The following is a 23,566-nucleotide window of genomic DNA, read 5'->3' as shown; positions in this document are numbered from 1 at the left end:
GCCTGAGGCACGCAAGATATTTAGTTTGTTACTAAAACATGGATGTTGGATAAGAATCTGCGAAGAGACAAGTTAGTCAAGACTCTTCACAAGGGATTTGTGTTTTTACTCGAAGAATAGATATTTTCTGTCCTTTCCAAGCACTCTATCCTGGGAATACTGGGAACTTGTTCATAATTTATAACTTTAGCTCCCATCAAAACGCACTGATTATATTTTTAACGAGACTAAATGCAACAAGGAAAAATATGCTATGGGTTCATAAACTGACTGCATTAATGTATTATTTTATGATATTAATTATGAAGGTAAAATAATATAATGCATTTTAATATTAAACAAACTTTGCATGCAGAGATGAAAGTGCATGATTGATTCACATTCAACATGATGGTGGAATGTGCTGAACTCAGCGAGTACTAAAGAAACGTTAAAGGTCAGATATATACTTGCTGTTTATTAATTCATTTCCACTAAGTAGTGAATGTAATTGTTCTCATATTTGGCAATGACATGTGTTACTGGAGGATACCTCTAGAGTGCACTCCAGAGCATTCAGCCCATATAGAACTACTGCATTTGCATGAAGTAAACAATGAACGGGGTGGCACCATAATATTTTTAATCGTATATTAAAATGGACGACATGACAGTTTCCCAGAAGTGAGGTTCGATCGCATTGATTGCCACCTGGTGGCTGGTGGCAGTAAGGGCAATAAATCCATGTTAGCGGATCAGGCACAGACAAAACTAAAAGGTCAAAATACTTGGCATTTTGGTCACTGTGCAATGGTAATGGAACATTGAGAAGTGGGGAATTATGGACTTGGTCTAATAGCTTATTTTAAAACTGTTTATGTACTTATTGCATCTTTTCTAAAGACATGACAACTGATGCTTCATCATGAGCTCACAAACACATAGTTAAAGGCAAGTATATCTCTGGGCTATGGCCATCTTTCTTCTTCCCTGTTGAATGTATATCCCTCATGTTACAATTTCTGCCAGTATTTGCATTGAAGTGTTGTTAATCCAGGTATAAACCAGTGTTCATGCAGGCTTCGGTGGTCTTTCCCCCTAAATTCTGTCATGTACAAGACTCTAAATGCCCGAAACCACTTTTCCACACACTTACTTCCACACAAAGCTGTTGGCAGACATAATGTTGTATTTGGCCAACTGAGGTCCATTTCATATAAAAAAAGCACAAACATCTGGCTTTTGTCTTCAGCGGTAAAAGGTACAATCAGTATTAACTCTTGTGTCAAATGACTCTACGGTGCTCACATGTGTTACATCACAGTTTCCCTTCCCTCCCACTAGAATAACAAGCACTAACACAAGTCTTACAATGCTTTACTGAGTAAAAGAGAATAACATCAGTGTGAATAACCTCCAGCAGCCGATGCAGAGCTTTCACAAATCAAGTCAGCCAGGCGTGCTCCCAGAAAAGATGTGGAATCTCTCAAGAGGCTCCATTCTTCCAATCCAATCGATACCCTTTGTCTGTTTCCACTTAGCCAACTCAGGCGGGTCAGTGTCTGGGTTTTAAATGGGGGGTAATAACCAGTGGACACTTTGGCAGCCAGGCCCTTGTTGTGTGGAGAGACAAAAGCGTCTTACCTCAGACAATCTATCCACCGGGTCAAACCTCAGCCGGTGCTGTTTAATCACTATTTAACAACAATTTCACGTTCAACGGTTAACTCAGGTCCAGTGTTGCTGTAGCCTACGGCAGCCTGTCACTCATGGCTTATGAACAGCAGAGGACATATCCAAGTGAGGGATTAGCTGACCGCTGGGTCACAGAGGAACAAAGGCACAGGTTTCACTTCATCTGTATGTTTCTCATTTCCTCACCGCAGAGTCTCGTTATTTCTGTAACTGTCAGTCGTGGAAACAGGAAACATTGTGCGCGTTCACTGTTCATCTTCATTCCCTCATCAGTAATCATGCATCCACACTGGCTCCATGCCCCAAGCAGCCACACACATGAAAGTCTATCTATGAGAAGTCAATTTGACCCAATCACAATGCAGAATGACTGCAGACACTGCAATGAACAGTTTGTAATATTGTTGTGTCATTATCACGGCAAATGGAAAATGCTTTTCTTTTTTCAAAAGAAAATAGCTTTTGTCTATCAGACACAATGTAGTGAACGGTTGTGGAGGTAGAGCGAGTCGTCCACTAACTGGTTCAAGAGCTGAAGTGTGTCCCTCGGCTATACTGAACCCTAAATTGCCCCTGATGGATGTGCTGACAGTGTGTGAATGGTGTAGGATAGAATAAGTGCAGCACATAGTAGCCCTGTGAATGTGTGTGTGAATAGGTGAGTTGTGGTTATAAACTGCTTAGAAAGGTCAGGAAGAACAGAAGTGTAGCTAATAGGAAACAAATAGTTGCTCTTTAAACCCGGGGTAAGAAACACAACAGTCCATATTTTAATGTTCTTTCTTCAAAAGCGTTAGAATTTGGACATGCTCATCTCAGTCCTAGACTGTAAACATGTTCACATGACACTGTTAAAATTATCATCTTTAGTAAGTAAAATTGTTTGACACACAATAGCTATTTGAACCTTTTATTTGTGGAAAAAGCACTTTTATTTGACATTTCTTTTTTTGTCCCAATTTCCCCATATGGTATACAATCAACTGCCCCTTAAGTATAATACCATTGCGTACCATGTTGCTGGGGGGACATGTTGGAAAGTCTCACTCCAATCATTTTTTAATAATACCAATATCAACCTTACTGTCTTTATAGATGGAAATATAAATGTTACACATCTAGTTACCAATGAAATAAGTAAACAGGGACCTCACACTCGTCGTCTCTAATCTTCTCATGTAAAAGTCAACAGATGGTTGACCTTCTCTGACCTGCTACTAATGTCACCACTGTGCTTGAGGAAAAGTCAGAAGCAGCATAGGGTCACACACACACACACACACACACACACACACACACACACACACACACACACACACACACACACACACACACACACATACAACTGAGCAATCAATATAAGTGAAGTGTTCTGATGAACAGGCAATCAATAGAGTAGTGGAGTGCGGCCACCTTTGATTGTATTGTCCCATTATGTTTCACTTCATTACAGAGCGTTGTGTAGTCTGTAAAATATGTTTTCCCATCGTTCACAGTGTGTACACTTATTAAAGCTGTCTTCTGATTATTCTGTGCACTTGTATTATTCGTTTCTGAATTTAAACAATTATTGCCACGAAGGTTGACTTTATTTGCTGCAGAGCATGTAATGTATATATAATAATAATAATATATTCCTGCTTGGATAAAGACAGGAGTGTAGCTGCAGGAGCTTTGTCAGAGAAGAATGAGCTTCCAGCTTCTGTGTCGGCACTGAGACTTAACACACATTCACACTTACGGAACGCTGCAGGCAAAAAGCTCTCTAATTGGGCCCTTGGAGAAAACGCCGAAACGATCCGGCCAACAATTCATTATGTGCTTAAGAGATAATTAACGGTACTGAAATACATTATGTTTCTAAACTTGTATTGTTGTTTTTTCACTTAGTACACCTGCTCTGTTCGGATGAGAAGAAATCAAACAAAAACAAGGCAAATTGACCTCCTCCTCTGCTGGTGCTTGTATTCCACATTATTCAAATACAAATTTTATAACAATAAATGCTAAAATAACAACTTAGCCATATGTATTGATGACAATTCATTCAACCCTCTTGAACTCTGAATCATGTTCTACAGAATGTGCAGAGAACACAGAGGAGAGCTTCAATAAGACATTTCTCCTGTTTTGTTGACACTGATGGAACACGTGTCCTCATTGCTCTCGTGCTGCAGAGACTGCATTTGTGTTACCATCAATTTCCTGCTCGTTCCACTGTTCAACGACTGTTCCTGGAATTGTCTATTTGCATTCTGATAGAAAAGCTAATGTGAAAATGATGAAGGTGCCGTATGCGCGTAGCTTTGAATGATGCTGAGTTGAGTTTGCCTTTCCAGGAAAGGGTTTGTATGCCTTCAAATAATAAACTCTCTAACAAAGATCAAACATAATAGAATAATCAACATATGTCTTGAGTGATCTGACAGCGTTTACTTCATCAGTTCTCACCTGGCTTTAGAATGCACTCCATATATGTTAAATAAATAAGGGGTCGCATGTCACATACCTGCTCTATATGCAAATAAACATGTGCTTCATGTCTGTTAGCAAAAACCTAATAAGTTCAGTCATCAGTTCCTAAACACTCCATTTTACATGACCACAGAAACCAGTCTTTTTGAAAATGTGCACATGAAAGATATTTGTAAATACCATTTGCATGTGGCCCAGACGCAGAGGGGAGGAACCCAAACCATTGTCAATTATTTGTGTGTGTTTGAGTGTGTGTGTGTATGCGTATGTACATTTGCGTCTACACACCGAAAAGCATGTTACCCCATGTGTCCTAGACCACCTCCAATGTGTCCTCAATGCTTCTTGCAAAGGTGTACACTTGTAATCAGATTAGACTCAACTTCAGCTTCTTCAGCATGACATCATGCATCAGCTGTTTGGTGCACGTGTGAGAGTTATGTTCTAATAAGAGAACAGGCTCACAGGTGCTGCATCTATCTGCATGGAAGGAAGAGCTGTGAAGTCACACTCACATCCTCCCCAACAACAACCAAAATAACTGAGCGTGATCGCTGCATCCAACAGGGAGCCGCGACAACTTTGGTAACGCTCGTCTTCTCCCGCTTGCATAAAGAAACATCAATGTGTTCTTGAACCTAGTTTTCTGTCGGAGTGGAGTTCACCTCATTGCTCAGATCCAGGTTGCTATCGGAGCCAGGGAGTCTGAGCCATCAAAAGCCGAGCGCAGACGGGAGAGGAATGATTTCAGCTTTTCTTGTTCCAGTTGCATGCACTTAGCTGCAAACAGCTTCAGCTTTGAAGGAGGCTCTTGTATCTCTTTTTAAAAAGTACAGTCTTAAATTCGAAGGAAGAACTGGCATGTTTAGAGTATTGGACCAACTTGCTAAAGAAATACAGTAAATACACAACAATGAATATGTGCAGAAGGAAAGTCTTGTTAACTGTGACCCTCAGCAAGAACACATTATTGAATAAAACAGTAAATAACAAAAGGGCAAATGAACCCAGCGTGCCGCCTGAGAGGAAAGAGCGTCTGTCGATAAAGAAGAAGAGGAAGAAAATGTCAAGTTTGCTGTCTGTCACTGACTGAGTGAGGCGAGCTGGTGATGCATGTCATGTGTGGAGACGTTGGAAAACAAACACATTGAATTTTCCCTCTCACTGGAGCGGGAGTCATACTGAACAGCTATACCGGTTTCACTCGCAGTTACTGGTTTTATTTCCAGAATTTTATTGCGAGCGTTTATTCCAGTGCTAGCATTTCACACCGGTGCTCACAGTGGATTGTTCAGGATTTACGAGATGCAACATGTGGGAAACCATAACTAAGATAAGAGATAATGGACTTTTCATGTTATTATAAAGAGGCCAATATCTATTGATCTAACAACATATGAAATGGTTTATATCGATTTAAAATCTTTTGACTAGTTTCAGATTTTTTCTTATGCGAAATAAAGCTCTGTAAATACAGCTCCAGCAGTTTCAATTACAGTAGCTTTAACCTGTAACTGAAGTATTTACCACTGTCTTACTTATGGATCGGTCTCTGGCAGGAAACTCTCACTCCTGAAACACAATGGTTGGCTATAAACAACAGCACTTAACATGTCGATGTGTTGCTCGGCACTGACACTGTCAATATTCTCTTCAGCTAAATCTAAGTCTGGAAATTACATGTGTTGCTTGGCAGTACATTCTCATTTACATCACATTACAAGAACCTGATTGAGGCGTAAATCACTGCTTAGTAGATTGCTGCATTTCTCGACCTTCAGACGTGAGACTTAGGCTTTAACTTCATCCATTATGATTATTAATAATTAGATAATAGAGGCAATAGATAAAATATAACATTTTATTTTGGAAGTGCAAGTGAAAACCAGAGCCAGTAATCTCCAAGCACCTGCAAAAATGTTCAGCATGTTCTCATCACCTGATGTATAATTCACGACTCCACTGGTCATTAAACCAACGTCAGTCAGCGTACTCACATGCTCAGGTGGGAATATCCTGGGCATTGGTCAAAACAGTGACACGCTTCATGAGATAAAACAGTTTTTTGTGCTTGTGTGGAGTTTGTGTTGCGCTTGGATTCTTTGCTGATGTTAACTCCATATCTAAAATAATTTTAGGTGGTGTTTGTACTGTCAGTGCTGTAGGGGATTGGGAGCATTGAGGCACTCAGGAGAAGCATAAATGTTAGATCCCCTGCTTTTCTGAGAAAATTCACCCTGAGTCCTCAAAAACGTTATTCTTTTGTTGCCTCTGTCTGAAAGCAAGAGAGAGCTATCATGAAAGCTATTTATCGATAATTGTCTATATATGAGTTGCTAGTAAAATATTATATTCTTATTCTTGTTTGCCTACAGAGCGTAGTCTTATTACGACTGACTTCTTTACGCCACAACTACATTTTAAAACTCCAACCTGATACATTATAATGTACGATGCTATCATAAACCAATTGGGGAGTTTTCCTTCAAAATTTGCAAAAGCTACAACTTCTACTTTTTATTTTTGCATTTGGTTTATACACAGAGCAGACGTGAGTCATCAAACAGTTGATAACTGTCTTATGAAGATGTGGCAGAATTTGAAAACTCCACTCATTAATTTTTATACAATTAAGACACGATATTATAATACATGTCTGCATGATGCAACCAATTTAGTAATGCTCCTCGTCTCTTTTGGTAATTGCGTATTCAAAGTATGACCTTATCAGACTGAGGTTATGAGAAGATGCTGTGTACATAGAATTGTCTTAAACTGGTTGATATCAGAATATTGGTGTCCATGGCCATTTGCGTATTCGATTTAGCCTCTTTTCAGTTGATCCACATCGTTTAAAGCAGCCACTCAATCCTTTAGGCTTTAAGTGGCTGCTCAGCTTCAGGGCCTGGCTCAGACTTGCCTTCTGCCCTCTGGGCTAAGATTCAACTTTGATTAATGGAGGTGACTGAGTAGAGGGCGGTAAGAGGCAGCTCACAACCCCAACACCCCATCAGTGGAACGTCAGCTTAGAAACTAGCTCGACCCAAACTCAATGTGCGTCTTTGTCAGTGTTTGCATGCTTGAAAGCTGACCTCGTCTCCTATCTGTCAGTTAAGATAATTCAAAAAAAGTAAGTAAACAAATTTAATCCTTGAAATTGAGAGAAAAATGTTTTTCTCACATCACACTTCGTCTCCTCAGCTGCAATTTTAGCTGACCGAAGGAAAACGGAGCACATGATGCTTTTGTGCTTTCTCACCTGCAGGGTGTTGACCTTGTCAGTGGTATTTCAGGCTCTGGGGACTTCTCTCACTTGGCTGCCAGCACCTGCAGGTGGATGGAGGGAGGGGTTGTCATGGAAACAAGCCACTGGGCTGGGACACAGTGCAGGCTCCGGCACACGCTTTGAAAAGCTTTCATTGATAGCTGTCCCAATGAACTGATTTCCGGTCTGTTACTAGGCTGCACGCTGAGTCGGTGTAAAGGTTTGTGCGCCCGGTGCAGATAAAAAAGACGCAGAGGATCAGTTTCAATGTGTAAGTTGAACAAATGCCGACAGATGACAGCTGGTTTGCCCTCCTCCGTCCATCATCCTCGGCACAGCACACAGGTCTCCCTGAAGAGGCAGTGACATTCACTGACATTTCTCTTGGAGCATCTACTGACATCTCCATACATGAAGGAAAGCAGCAGACAGAGAGAGAATGAAATCAATATTATGATAGGCATTACGCGGATAATATTAGAAAGAAGGGACTTTATCCGAGATATATGATGTGTATAGGCAACATATCAACCTTTAGCATTTACAACTAATTTATGCACATACAGCTTATTGCTTGAAAAACACAGACAGGTTTGAAATGATTAGTTTTACATCCAGAAATCGTCACTTAAGATCCACTTGTGGATTTAGTCCGGAGATATCAGCTGCACGCCCTGGACTTCATCAGCCGATGGAAAATGTTTGGTTGACAATTAAGTTAGAAAATGATAAACACATAAATATTAAACAGATAAATAACATGTATTTATGGTAGTTATCAATATATATATCAATTTAAAATGTGATAAGGAATGTGTTGTATTATATTGCCAATCATGTATTTACATATTGAGGATGCTTTAACGATATTAAAACAATTCATGAATCAACACTTAAACCTGCATTATAGTGTGCTATAAAAATGCTTCAGTGTTTAAACACCTATTATAAGTGCTCTGGATGGTTCTGTCTACCCTTTTTCAAATAAAAAATAGAATTTACAAATTTGCAGGTTTCTCCTTTTCTGCCCAGATATCAGGCCACATATACAAAATATATTACTTTACAAAACTCTTAATTTGATTACAACTCACTGATATCACTGAATAATGCTGTTGAACAGCTTCTGCACACAGAGGCAAAACTTAGAATGGCTGATGAGCTGTCCAGTGTTTCCTTTGCACTGAAGAATATTTGTCTCCATCCCTGCAATAATTGAGGAAAAGAGGGGCAGAGAGAGCAGGCAGGGGAGCGAGCGTGTTGTCAGAGAGACTCCACGGAGATGGTGTGATTGCATCACAAAGCTCAAAGCCGTCAGTCATACTTCAGAAACAAACAGAGATTCTGGGCTCCCCCTGGAAATCCACTTTTATAGACAGCGAGCCACAGAGATTTGGATTTGCATTGCGGTGGAGTTATGGACCTATGCAGAGACGGTAACTCAACGCATTACCTTCTCAATAGTTTCTTTAGAATAGACAGGGGATCGTTTAATGTCACAGCAGTGACAGGTGCAAAAAAAGTTACCTATCTTACACCAAATGAAAGTCAAACAGACACAATGATGACTAATTTTGCAGCAATAGACTGGGCTGTAAATTCATACAGCAGAGAATAAGAAGCATTATAATGACTACAGCCGGGTTGCTTGGTGCTAAATAACGCTGCAGTCTTTACTTGTTGTAACAGTCCATTATCTATAATCACCATCTCCTTCAATCGTGCTTCCTTTCTAACGCTGTGGAGATGCAGAGTTATGCTTAGCACGATAAAAAGAGACACTGAACAAAAGTGCAGCCACTATAATATCCGCCTTCTTGGTGTAGACTGACTTATTTCTTTGTTTTCGAATGTACTTTATTAACTTTTAGGCAACTTGTACAGTAATTATATTCTGCCAGGACAAGAATTTAAATTATTCACTGATAATTGCTTTGCAGAGGCAAACACACTGAAGTCGGCAGCTCTAATTCTCTCTCTGCCTCCATCAACACTTCTAAAAATAATAAACGTTTATGTTAAAGGTTAATATGAGATGCACAAACAATTTAAGCTTTTATACCTTTGCTGTTTATCTGTAAATATCTGTTTCTCCCAAGTACCTCCATTAAATATACAGTATAACATAATACAATACTTTATTGACAAAATAACACTTGGTGTTGAAATCATGGTTAAAAAATATGAGTAAAGAAGATTTTATTGAACTTGCATTTCAATAAACAACATGTTTGTGTGTGGAAACCACAACAAAACCAGTGATTGTAGACATATTCTAGCAAAATAAGAAAAGAAATATTTAAGAATTTTAAAAAGCTTTACATCTACATAGTTTATAACATTCATATTTCTATTGCTGGTTTACAGTAGTTGCTCTGCAAACTTAAGTCTAAATCAAACATACTGTTATTTAATGTACATAAATTAAATCATAGCTGATACAACATTACAGAATAATTGCTAACATTATTCAATAGACAATATATCAAGTCTAAACTTACTTTGTCAGCTTATATTCCAGTTGATAGACAAATTCGTATATATATTTCAGTGCACAACAGTCAACAGTGAAACTGTTTTACAAGAGAAAGAAAGAGTGCAGCCTCTAACAGTTCTGCCAGAGAAAACATGTCAAAAATGGGTCAGATTTCAGCTTCTCCTCTGCTCACGCAAGCTGAATCTGTGACAATGCTCATGCTGTGTTCATCAAAACAAGTACTAAAAATAAAGCACAGTGACTACTAAGTCCAGGAAGCTAAACAAAGCTGCCATATTGTGTGTCAAAATGAGCGAAAGGTAAAAAGACAATGTGCTAAACTCAAGATCTAAAAACGTTGGTTCATTTTTTTTTCGCTTCCAAGAGAAAGTCTGAGAGAACCGCTGAAAAGTGGAAACAAGAAAGAAAAAACTACTCAGTCCACGTTTTCACAAAGAAGCAAATATTTATATATGTATTTGTGCTCCTGAAATAAAAATGTCTCTGTATATCCGACTGAATGGTTAGTAGGTTTCACCACATGTAATAGCTGCGTGTGGTGTCCACCTGGCTGGTTTTGGTCTCAGAGGAGCCCTCTTTTTCCTTCTCACTGTCCGCCTCCCACAAGTTGATGAGAGGAGGGTATAACTCATTCAGCGGTATTGAGGAGGTTTTCTGCATGTATTTTTTCAGCGAATGGTGATAGTTTTTCCTTTTCCACCTCTTAGCAATGTACACAGCTAGAAAGGCCAGGCTGACGATTGCAAACATTGTTCCCATGACAGCTGCAAGAGCAGTGTTGGTCCCTTGGTCAGATATTTCCACAGCAAAGGGTGCTTGCTTTGTCGTCACATTCACACAAGACTTCTGCATTTGCTGATGAACGTTGGAGACCGTGAGGCACACTTCGTACTCAGTTGCTGGTTGTAAATGCGTGAGGTTGTACTCATGGACATCCACGGGTACTTTGGCAGTGTAAGTGATATGTGGGTTGTCTATTTTCATCATGGCCGATGACCACTTGAGGTTCGAGGTCATTACGTTTGAGTTTATTTTCCAGGAAACAAGGATTGAGTGGGATTCTGTCTGTTTGACGTAGATCTTCATAAGCTGAGTGCTGTCTAAAAGAGTGCCATTAACCCGTATCGCTATTACTCTGGTGTCAGCGCCCTCTGAGTTTTGAGCCACACAGGTGTATCTGCCAGAGTCTTCTACTTGGATTTGAGAAATTCTCAATGTCCCTTCACTGCTGAGGCTGTACTTGTCAGATGGGGTGTTCATCATTACCTTGTTCCCCATAGGCGTCACCCAGTAGATTTCAGGCTCAGGCTGGGACATGGCTCTGCAGTCCAAGTCCACGGTCATGGCAATGTCCAAATTGAGGTGGCTTGGGAAGGTGTCATGAGAAATCATGGGCAAGCACTGGTTTGCTAAGTTCTTCTGCAGCACCTCCCTCACACGCATACCCCTGACCTCGGTTGGCATGGCACACAACATGGCCAGAGGTTCCATAAAGCGGACGGTGGTCTTGTTGGAGCTCATCCATTGGATAACGCAGTCACAGCGAAGAGGGTTAGTGTGAATGCTGATCTCCCGTATGTTAGGGAGGGAATCCACTGTCGACTGATAGAGGGCGTTCAGTGCATTATTGTTAAGCATTAGACTCTCCAAGGCAGAGACATCACGAAAGGCCAGATGGTTGATGAAGGAGAACTTAGGGTTGTTTGTAGCCTCCAGCTTAGTGAGTTCAGGAAGGTTGTCCAAAGCATAACGATCAATAGAAACCATCTCGCCCATGTTGTTTATTCCCAGCTCCTTCAGTCTCAGCATGTTCTTGAAATCTCCTTCCTGAATCTTGTGCACTGGGTTTTTATTCAAATCCAAGAACTTGAGGTTAGGTAACTTCTGAAGAGCTCTCTGAGGAACTCTGACCAATTTATTGTCATAGAAAGAGAGGCTCTCAAGATTGTCAAGTCCCACGAAGGCATTTCCGGGGATGTCTGTCAAGTCCATTCCAGCCAAAACCAGGCTTCTTAGGTTGCCCAGGGGCTTAAAATTAAATTCCATTATTCCAACAACAGGGTTCTCCCCGATCATAAGGATCTCCAGATTGGGCGTAGATTCAAACCACTGGCTGCTAATGGTTTTCAGCTTGTTGGAGTTGAGGTGAAGCCTGAGCAGGTTGTGGAGCCCCGAAAAGGCATTAGCAGAGATGGTGTTGATCTGATTGTGGTTGATGTAGAGCTCCTGTAGGTTGCTGAGATCCTGCAGACAGTAATCTGGCATTTCTCTTATCTGATTCTCTTCCAGGTGAAGGGTGGTGAGCTGGGACATATTGTTGAGGCCAACATCCCGAATGCTGCTGAAGTTGTTCTGGGACAAGTCCAGCTCAGTCAGGTTGAAGAGCTGCTCCAGCTCCTCACTTGTCCTGGCAATGTAGTTGCTCTGTAGGAGGAGAACCTGAGTTTCACTGGAAAGGTTCCCAGGGATGCGTGTTAAACGTAGGTCATTGCAGTCTACAGTGATTGCTTCTCTGTAGGTGGACTGGGGAGTAAACCATGGTCGGATCTCGCACACACATAGCTGGGGGCAGTCATTGCTTTGGACAAAGGATAGGCCTATAGATACCAGGATCAGGCCAGCGAGCACCTGGCCTAGAAGAAAACTGTCTAACCTCCGTCTAGCCATGCTGGGGAGGGAGAGGTGGAGGGTCAGATGTCTTTGGGAAAAGGTGTGTTGTAGTCATCAACCAGACTTGGTTCTGATTAGGTCTTTTAGTCCATTGGTTGAAGCCAACAGTAGAATTGTATAGGACGATCTATGAGCTGCAAGATGATCTGTAAAAAAAGAAAAAGCATATTTATATAAAAACAGTTTCCACCATGTTAATAATAAAAACATGCAGCAATACTAGTGGTATAGCTCTATAGGGATGGCAATATTTGTCATTTGGTGGTTATGACCACTTTGCTCCATGATTGATATCCAATACAAAGTTAATTTTATTCCCACTAGCCTCAGTTACACATTGTTTAGAGCTTACTCGATACTTGTTGTAGTAGGTTTGTACACTCATGAATGATCCTATTGTAAGTCGCTTTGGGTAAAAGCGTCAGCTAAATTAAATGTAATGTAATGTAATGTAGAGCTAATTAGTGAATGTAATACAATAATGTTGATCATCACTTATTTGTGTGTATATTATTTTTGTGCTTGTGCATGAAATAAGCATGTTACCTTTGTCTCTCAAAGCATTACACTGATTGAATACAGCCTCACAGTGCATAGCATTGCTGTACACTCCTCATCTTATGAAATGTAACACTTGCTGAATTATCAGAAAACCTTTCATGTTTCAGGTTAATGTAGAAATTGCCTTCAAACTAAACAGATTGGCTAAGAACAACCACTGCTACCTCCATTCTCCTTGTGAGACTGCCAGTTATGTGCAGCATCAACAGTTTTGGTGAAATGCAATTTCAGCTCATTACAATGTATTCACAAAACACTGTGCTGAACTACTTGGAAACACATCAAATTCCATTGAGGGCTTTCATCTATCCAACAGGCCCATGAGGACTTGATCATTAGCTTCTCCGAACATCATTAAACACTATGAGATATTGGTATGTGCCATGCCTCAAAGATGCTCGCTTAATTTTTTATGCAACGTCTTAGGCATTCTGAATTTAGGGCAAACATGAAAAAAAGTTTTCAGAAGGGCTAAGATTTTTTTGAAGAAGAAAAGTACAGACAGCAGACTGTCAAAACTTTGAGACGCACTCTTTAACTCTTAGGAGAGGGTTTGGAAAGGACAAGAGACTCGGATCAAGCCATGGCAGTTGCTTGCAGTGGGCAATTATATGCCCATATGTCGTGTTAGGCTTCTCCAGTCACTTTGAGGATAAATCATTTACCCAGGAAAACAACAGGATTCTTTTAGTCAATGCGAATCCCTTACTGTGCATTACAGATACCTGCATATGGGCATGGTGACCTCTTGACAAGGTCCAACACTGACAAACACTGCACGTTTTAAATAATCTCATAATCTGGAGTCTATCAGAGTACATCAATATTTCAAAACAATTTTCTCTCCACAAAAGACAAACCTATTGGTTTTTCCTCCATCACCATCAAAAGGATGTTGGATTTGTTGTTTTAAGTGAATTTATCTGAACAACCATCACATGGAGAGCCATGGAATCTAATGCAGTAGCTCCCCTAATGATCAATTGTAATAACATTAATGAAAACTGACTTACTTATGATCCAATAACAACAACATTTTATGTAAACCTGTCCTCAGCTTGGCAATGCTGCTATAAATCTGCATACTAAAATGCTCAACTAAAATGGTGAATATCGTAAACCTAATAAAAATAAGTATATGCTGTTCCTAAGTGGAGCCTCACAGAGTCGCGAGCATGACTGTTGACTCTGGGTGTTTTCACACGTTCAAACTCAGAAGTCTAACTCAAGTCTAAGACTGAACGGCTACTGTTGCCAGGTGTGCTTTGGTTTCATGGAAAATGTTTCTTTCAAATAAAAACGTGCTCGTCATGTATTTACTTCCTCGCTCAAGCTTCGGACAGATCTGATAAATAAGGGATTGTTGAGGTTCGTAATGATGCATTTTGGTTCACTCAGATTTTTGGCTATGTGCAAAGCAACTGAACCAAGAGGAAAAAAAACAGACTGCGTAATCACAGTATGAACCATTACTTTCTTCTTTTTTTGGGCCTTTGTTTTCCACAGGACAGAGAGATAGCTGTGAAAGGGGGCAGAGAGAGAGAGTGGGGAAAACATGCAGCAAAGGTCTGCATGTTGGAATCGAACCCGGGCAGCTGTGGATGAGGCACATCCTTGATTGGGCAGCAGCTCTACCATATAAGGACATATTGTATCTATGCAGCCGTTTTATTTTCACCTTTTCTTGTTAACTGGATTATATTGCCAGAACGTGTTTAACAACCCTGTGCACGTGCAGTATCTTACAGCAACACTGAGATCACATTACTCAATTGATTCTATTTACTAAAGGAAGAATCCTACCCAGCCCGGTGCCATACGGCAGCACCACGGAACCACAGCCTATACCGCCACACAGCTTTATGGTCAACACCAGCTTGAGAAGATAGCACTTAAGAGGCTTTCAAACAAGGGAGCTGACTAATTCATCTGAACGCAAACTGCCTGGCAACAGCACCAGGGAGACAGGAACACATCTCTGCTCATCCTATACCGGGGATTTCTCCTGGGACAGGGCGGAGCATGGGTGAAACAGGGATAGTACTGTATCTTTTCTTGAGGCTAAAGCAGCATATATTGTGAGGAGTGCTGCACCAGCCAGGATTAGTGGATGGAGATGCTGAAGTGCAGATTAGCTGGGGGTAATGTACTACACTCAAACCCAGAGGAGAGAAACAGGTCACTTAGCACTTTAATTAAAAAGCAACATATAAAGCATAGACCTCGAAGAGCGTTAATGCTTTGTTAATCTCATTAGAAAAATAAGCATATTTAACACTTGAGTGTGATTGAATGGCTACATATTCTCTCTCTTTAACATATTTAAAATGATTTCATTACTGCATTTACAACAGAGGAAAACAAATACTGATCATCATTAATCATTTTTGTTATTTTTTAGGTTTTTGACAGATGAAATTATTGTGTATTCATTGATGATAATGTACATTTTTATAAAGTCTAACAAGAATGCATCTTCTGGACAGATATTTAATCCACATTCAATAGAAAATAATTCTGTTTTCATTAAAAGGTTTAATACCATTAAAAAAATGTAGCTGTTGTCTTTTACTAAAATATTTTACCCTCTAAAATCTAATATACATGTTTAAGAGGCAAAAGAAAAAAGAAAAAAAAACATGAGAACCTGGTCTCCACATGGCCTTTACATGTGTTACTGTCACTGGAGCATATCATCGACATATTGCTACAAAATAATCTGTGTCAAGACTCTAAGGCAGGTTTAGTGATATATCATCTCTCCTCTATTTACCACAAATGGGGTTAATCTTAGATTCTCTTCAGTCAGTAAATGCTGACAGCTTTGTCTGTGCCTTTGTGCAACGTCAGATTAAAAAGTTTATGATCCCATTTAATGCGTGATGCACAAAACCTGGCACTGTTGTCATGGCAAAAAAGTGGGTTAGCTGAAAATTTTAAAATGCACTTAAAGGACTGAAACTAAATCTGTGTCAACATCCTGTTGGTTTTTCAAAAACAACAAAGAGCAGCCTGGGACACTTGACAGAGGCTTCATGGGTCTATTGTGATTCTGACGCCACAGGAAAGCGTTAAAACACACAGCAGGTGGAAGACAATCAACTGCACCAAAGGCAGGAAGGCAGGAAGCGGAAAAACCCGGAGGCTTTATACACAGCCACCTCTGAACCTCTGAACAAGAGACTAGAAATAAATACCAACAACTTCACACATAAAGTCCGACATCTCAAAGCTTTTATCACGACCTGCTGCAGAGCGTTATGACCATGTTTTACTTTCTTACAGTATATAGAGTCTAATCAAAGATACAGAACTGACAAGTGAGGCAGGTGTTTAGCATAAAACTAACATGGATCACGATCCTTGCAGATTAGGTTACAAATTTATTTATTTAAAACGGCAACCTAAGGTTATGTTGTAAAAATAATCCTGAAAAAATTCACCTCCGGTCAGATCCTTTTCTCTGTCAGGTTAACTGAGTAAAGAACAACCCTGATAACAAAAAAGGTGGTCGTGGAAATCCATTACAGAACTTGGCCCTTCAATGATTCATGCCAAATATAGAATGCAACATGCTCATACCGTTAAGAATAATGTAATGCAACCAATACTTGACCACAATTAACTTAAAGAGCATTTGAATTGTCAACTGTGCACAGCAGCTGCACATCATGAAGGCCTCTGCGACACCAAAGACAATTTAGACTATTTATTCATGGCAATTTCCATTATGTTTCCCACAGTGATTAGGGCATTAGTTTGCTCACCCATTAATTAGGCTCTGTGTCGGAGTCCTGCACCTGCTGCATTCAATCTTTATGCAAAGCTCACTACAGCATTCAGAGGATGGACTCTTACTCATATTTGAATTTCTAATGTATACATTTATAGTAATAGAAGGTGCGACTAGGATCATTAGGTCAAGTAATTCGAAAATGAAGTAAAATGGGTTGAAAACACAGAAATCTGTTACCATGACACCCAGTGTCACGGTCAGTCACATCAGTGACATACTCTATGTATGTCGCCTTGCACAGCTCCTATGAGAGAGAATGTCAAAACATGCATTTGTGATCCTGTGTTAGTGTCTGTTATGAGCTCATGACTTTGTGTGGGAGGGTAAAACAACTGGAACAGAGGTACTTTTTTATGGTGCCTTAGCGGTGCCTGAACCGATCATTTTTCCGACAATAAGAACTACTTTTTTATTGCTAAGACAAATTTGAAGTTGAAATGTCATATGTTAATTGTTACCAGTTTAAAGTGAACTTAACTTGAACTTAATAAACTCACAATAATGTAGCACTATATAACAGTTAAGGCCCTGAAATCTGCATGGTGATTTGGTCCAGTAGCTACCGGTACCTGATTGACACCAGATTTCAGTACTCAACCCTAATTACCAGTAACTACAGTGGATCCTAATTCAGTGGACAGCTCTCTCGGCTGGGAACTCCTATCGCATGATTCTACAGGTGACACAAGCCAAAACGATAAGCTGCTGTAACAACTCTGAATGCATTCGACAGCCATGAAAACATTCAGCTTCATCTGAGGCCATGGAATTAGATTCCTGTCATTTCCATTTGAGAGACGTCAATTAAAGAGCGACACTGAAACGCAACCTGTTAATTGGCATCCCGACTTACTCCATTTACATAAGTCATACGGTTCAGAGACGCTTCAGTCGGTGCAACAGTATGAATCGTTTTCTCTTTAATTGACAGTTGAGCCCCATTCAACTTATTGAGAGGATAATATACCTATAATTTCCCTCATCAAGGTTTCCCATCAATCTTTACCACAGGATGGAGGATCAAACATAAATCTGTTTCATGAACAGGATCTGTAGAAAGTGTGATGAGTACTGATCAGGGGAAACTTCTTTTTTCTTCTATGCTTCAAAGTTTACTTTCCTAATCCTATAGGCTCACATGTCATATTTCTGTCTGAACACACTCAAGCTCTTCGTCAAGGAAATTCTTCCTTCAGTGCGATAAGGATTCTCTCTCTCTCTCTCTCTCTCTCTCTCTCTCTCTCTCTCTCTCTCTCTCTCTCTCTCTCTCTCTCTCTCTCTCTCTCTCTCTCTCTCTCTCTCTCTCTCTCTCTCTCTCTCTCTCTCTCTCTCTCTCTCTCTCTCTCTCTCTCTCTCTCTCTCTCTCTCCCCCCCCCCCCCCCCCTGAGCTTTCCAGTTTATTCATTTGCACACATTTGAAAGAATAGAAAAAAGTGAAATGAGGGAAAGCCAATTACAGGTGGGAGCAGGTGAGATAAACAACCCCAGGGAGCCTACAAACACATCTTGTCTCAAACGGAACAAAGCAAAAACCGAGGTGACAGAAACACTCCTGAATTAGACGTTGAGCGACAAGGAAACAAGGAGGATTGTTTTATTTATATCCAGAGATCTGATGAAAAAAGTGAAAACCCAACTTTCTGATTCTCTCCTGCTCTGCACCAAACTGAGCCCCAGAACAAATAGGGAACAAATAAATATTACAGGCACCTGGGAAACACTAATAACCTTAACTTTGAGATTATTGCAATGTGAGCTATTGTTTTCCTACTAATGAGAGAATTATAACTTGTCCCTTCACTGTGCCCAATATGGCTTGTTGTTTGTGTCATGTCAGGGCCAATTGACATCTGAAAGTCAGGACCAAGCTTTTTTATACATTGTTTACATTTGATCACGTCAGGTCAGGTTTCATATTCCATTTTAAGCGGCGTACAAAAAGCATCTACCTACACATGACACTGAATGTTTAAAGAGGGGCACGTTAGAGTAGATAAATGAATGAACCGGTTCACCTCATATATTTTGTTACTACTGTAATATTATTGTGGTATTACTACAAGCAAAAGGATGTCACAATTTCGACTACCCCAAAAAGTGTTTTCACCCTGGAAACTAATCGAACCGTGGTTTGTTTGATCCAAGACCAAGATATGTCTGAGTGCAGCAGTGTACAAGCAGAGATACAGTGTATGTGCTCCCTGGTTTCTCATGTTGTGTCTGACTTTATTGTCATCAGCACTCATGGCATTGATTGTACAGCAACTTGATTGCTCTTCAACTGGTTCGCCCTCAAGGGAAAAATCTGAACGGACGTTTGTTTTGAGATCCTCAGCTCCTCAAGCTGACTGATTAGATTTGTGCAGGACACACTAATTCATGGTTGAGCAAAGCAGCTGCTCCAAACGTCTCTTCTGACCAGAATAGAAACCTGCGGTCTGACCGTGAAACACAAATAGCACCACTGTCAAAACAGAACAACGGGTGAGTAACCATACAGAGCAACAGAGTCTAACTTATTCCCATTTAAAGTCTTCAATCATTTGGTAAGTACATTGATTGATGGACATTCTGCTCATGATCTCATCTCTGTTTTATATCATTGTAAACTGAATATCTTTGAGTGATTGGACAAAACAATATTTCTGACAATTCTGGGATGTCTTGAATTATGGGAGGTATATTTTATATTACAATTTATATTCTATTTTGCAACCGTCTCATGTGAGTGCACTAACTTAACTGAAGTGCAATACTTACTTTAAAGGCAATGGGTATAAAAGGGCATAAAAGGGCATATATATATATATATAAATTATGAATACAGCTCTATGCACCCACATTGTATTAGTAACATCAGGGTTCAGTGTGAGCACCAAACCACCAACAATTAGCTAACGTACACCTGCTTTCTACAGCCTCCATCCTACCTTAGTCAGGTGAACCAGTCTGCCATTCAAACTAACTACAGCTGCAGCATAACAGAGTTCACCAAACTGCTGATCTCACACAATCATAAATGTGATGTTTTAATGCTTCCATCTTAAATGGGTTTTTCATATGTGAGGCAAACATCATGGGTCCAACCCCTCTTTCATGCCCTACACCTGACTGGGTGGGTTAGATGATTAGACGACAGAAGGCTGCCCACCAAAGACGCCTGCTGTCACACACACACACACACACACACACACACACACACACACACACACGCACACTCACACACGCACACACGAACACACACACACACACACACACACACACACACACACACCTGTTCCACAGGGCGAAGTGATAGCATTTATTGTAGACTTACGTCTGCCTCTAGACAAACTTCTGGCTCTGACACACTTCAGATAAGGGTGAGTTGAACTGTTGGCCACAGACAGCTCAGGGTTAATGATGCCTTAGTCCTTCTTATAAGAATAAAGGCTTGAGCTCAATAACCCAACCCCCCCCCCCCCTCCCCTCTCTGCACCCTGCTTTATGCCCCCGGGACCTAAATGTTGTGGGTGGGTGGGGGGGGTGAGGACATTTATCCCCCTCCCATAAGCTCTGTTGTCTCCCTAACAACCGTGGCACCACACGCACAGACACCTGCATCACACACTCTCTTTACTCGGCTATTGCGATAGAGTATGTGTGTGTGTGTGTGTGTGTGTGTGTGTGTGTGTGTGTGTGTGTTCTCTTTTTGTTGCCTTTAGACCAAAGTCCAGTTCTAATGAGACAAAATTTTGATTTCTAGTCATGGTTAAGGTTCAGGGTAAGATCTGAATTGTGGTTAGAGTTATGGTTATGGTTAAGGTTTTGATTAGGTTGTCATATAGTAAGTTAAAACATTAAGTTTTGAGGTGAAGACTTGGTTAAGGGGTTAGGTTTAGGATTGGGTTTGGGTTAAGGTTAAAGTTAAGGTTAGGGTTAGGCAAGTAGGTCAAGGTTAGATAAGGTCTCCTGGAAATACATGTAAGTCAATGTAATGTCCTTTGAAGTCACGCAGACACAGCTGTGTGTGCATGTGTGCCTGTGTGCGTATGTGTGCGAGTGTGCCTGTGTGCATGTGTGTGTGTGTGTGTGTGTGTGTGTGTACACTGTGTTCATGTGAGACAGGATGCCCTTTGTGGGATGAGAATGAAAAGTAGAAGCCTTCTGCTTGTTTAGAAATCTGCCCACAGCAGCGAGCAATTCAAGAATATTGACAATAATAATGATAATAATAATAACAAAACAGCAGTTTGGCCACAACAGTCTTCATATAAAAATAAACAAATGCAGTGTTTATTATGTTTACACATAATGAAACATTTTTGTGTTTTAGTGACTTGGCTTCGCTTTTTACATTTGGGGCCAACACTCACTTATTTGACCCAGACGTCCACAGAGAAAAGCTCTTACTCAGCACTTTGTGTTTTTAAAGAGGCCATATACACAGCTCAGTGAGTCCAAAGCGACCTGGCGCTGCAGCAGCATTACAAACCCCATGATAACAAAATCAAAAACGCGTTTTATCATCTTGACCTTAACGCCGTCTCCTCTGCTCCATCCCCTAAAGTTGAGTGATGCTGTAGTCAGCAGCCTCCACCAACAAAAGCGCAACAGCTGCAGCGACAGAAGCAGCGTTAGAGAATCACAATGGACCCCCTGCCAACGCAACCCCATTCTCAGCGTACACCTCTCACGGAGGGCCTTGTCTTCATCCCCGAGGAAGACTCCACCACTTTTTTGGGGGGCTTTGCTTCTAGAAGGGAGGAATCGAGACATCTGCCGACATACTTTAACATTAATATGCAAATCACATCTACACAACGCTGCACGCATCTCCTGCTTCTGCTGCTGCTGCCCTGAGTACCGCAACGAGATCAAAGTTTGTTTCTGTGCAACATCATTTGACGCATTGGACACAGCTAACACACACACACACACACACGATCACTTCTCTATTCACAGCAGGTTTCATGACGCTGTAATGTTGATTTCTCATGAGGCTGGGAGTGCAGCTTGAGCCAGACTGCGTTTACGGTATATAGAAAAAAAAGATTATGCCCTTGAGTGAGTCTGCATCCAAAACTCGTTGAATCGTCCTTGCAGAGAAATGTTATGAATGGAAACATATCTAAAGTGTGCATGGTTTTACACGCACATGCACAAAACACTGATTTACCACGAGGATTAATTTAGGGATCAGACAACGTGGAAACATGTTTTCCTCCCAGAATAAGATGCAGCTTGACCAGAAACCTCTCCTTTCCGTTCTGAGGGCGCTCACCTTGTTGGCATTCCGATCCGATGTTCCCATGCGCACCGCTCCTTCATCCAGACACTCGTCGACTCGCAGCGATGAAACAAATGTTATTGAGCCAAGTGCTCATCAAGCGGCGTGATGCCGCAACCACACATTTATATAAATATACTCCTGTATCCCGGTGGCTTCAGCTGGCGGCTATTTACAACGATCTGCAGCCTGTGTATCCGATCAGTCCCAGGGCGCAGTGGAGGAAACGCATGGTGCGGTGTGAGATCTCCAACCTGCTGCTGCTGCTGCTGCTGTGACCCACCACCACCATCAACAGACCGGTCTGTCGCCTCAGAGATCCCCCCCTGCTCTGCTGCCTCCGCCTGCTCCTCCCACGGATGGAGAAAGAGAAAAATTATCAAAACACCTGGCGCTGTGCGGAGCAGTCAGCTGATTCCCCAGCAGGCCATTGGCTGAGTGCGCCTGTCTGTCACCGGCGGCACAAGCAGAGCGCAGAGCACCATCTGCTCGGGGGCTTGTGGCGAGAACAAAGGCTGGAGAGGGCGACGGGGCACGGGGCGACGTGGGGGATGTGTGCGTGGGGGAAGGTTGGGGGGTGATGGCACATGGCATTACTGCTGAAAAAGAAATCTCCCCTCTGATTCTGATCCTCCCCCTATACACACACATTAGGGATAATGCAGAGTGGCAGTGTGACACTATGTGTGACTGAAGCAGCAAAAAGCAAAGTTTTAGGTCAACCAATGTGATCTCTTCATTTTTATACAGTACAGGCTATTGTGGTTCAGTTGCCTGGTAGCATAGGTCTCCATGTGGGGGGGAAGTGATTTAGTCCATTTCGATATTGTGATGGAAGTTTTCTGGAAGCTGGTGAAAGGAGAACTTTTTTCAGCAGCTGATCTCTTGTGCAGAAGAGTTCAGTGGCGTGATGCATCAAGGAGACTAAAAGCATAATATCAATGTTTACACAGCACCCGTTACTCCTTCCCTCCCCACCTTGGATCGCCCATTCCAACATGTTGTCTATGTCTCTGTGTTCCCATCCTATTGGATACTTAAACCTAAAGCACCAGTTCCAAAATCTAGTTGTGAGAGTTGGAGCCCAGCCGTCTGGAACATTTGAATTAGATATGAAAGTCCCAGAGCGAAGCAGTTTACGCTCTGGGACCCCTACCCTTATCCCTTATCAATAAGCTGGCCTTGGGTCTTGCTGAGAGTAGAGTATGAGACAGGCTCTGTCCTCCTAAAGGTAAACAAATAGCAGGTGTCATGTGTAAGGATGTGAGGAGCTTATATATACTGAGGTTTGGTCTAGTTTGACCTCCCTTACTAATAACTCTACTATAGAACCCATTTCTAGACACGTATTTCCTGTTA

The 23,566-nt window shown here is 41.2% G+C and overlaps 1 protein-coding gene across 1 annotated transcript; it reads right to left on the bottom strand.

Annotated features, from left to right (window-relative positions):
• Positions 1–9,357: 9,357 nt before the first annotated feature.
• Positions 9,358–22,500, bottom strand: lrrn1 (leucine rich repeat neuronal 1). Its single transcript, XM_062395382.1, has 2 exons — positions 22,202–22,500; positions 9,358–12,727 (listed from the first exon to the last, which is right to left on the bottom strand). Exon 2 carries the CDS (start codon positions 12,576–12,578, stop codon positions 10,425–10,427), a length of 2,154 nt encoding a protein of 717 aa, XP_062251366.1. The 5' UTR covers positions 12,579–12,727; positions 22,202–22,500; the 3' UTR covers positions 9,358–10,424.
• Between the last annotated feature and the right edge of the window lie 1,066 nt (positions 22,501–23,566).

Source organism: Platichthys flesus, chromosome 2 (genome assembly GCF_949316205.1).
Source record: "Platichthys flesus chromosome 2, fPlaFle2.1, whole genome shotgun sequence".
NCBI lineage: Eukaryota > Metazoa > Chordata > Actinopteri > Pleuronectiformes > Pleuronectidae > Platichthys > Platichthys flesus.
Note: the sequence above shows the minus strand (reverse complement) of the source record. Positions and strands in the feature narration are given on the sequence as shown.

What these genes read in the sequence shown, in the direction of transcription:
- lrrn1 (XM_062395382.1), bottom strand. Translation starts at nt 12,578, where the DNA reads ATGGCTAGACGGAGGTTAGACAGTTTTCTTCTAGGCCAGGTGCTCGCT.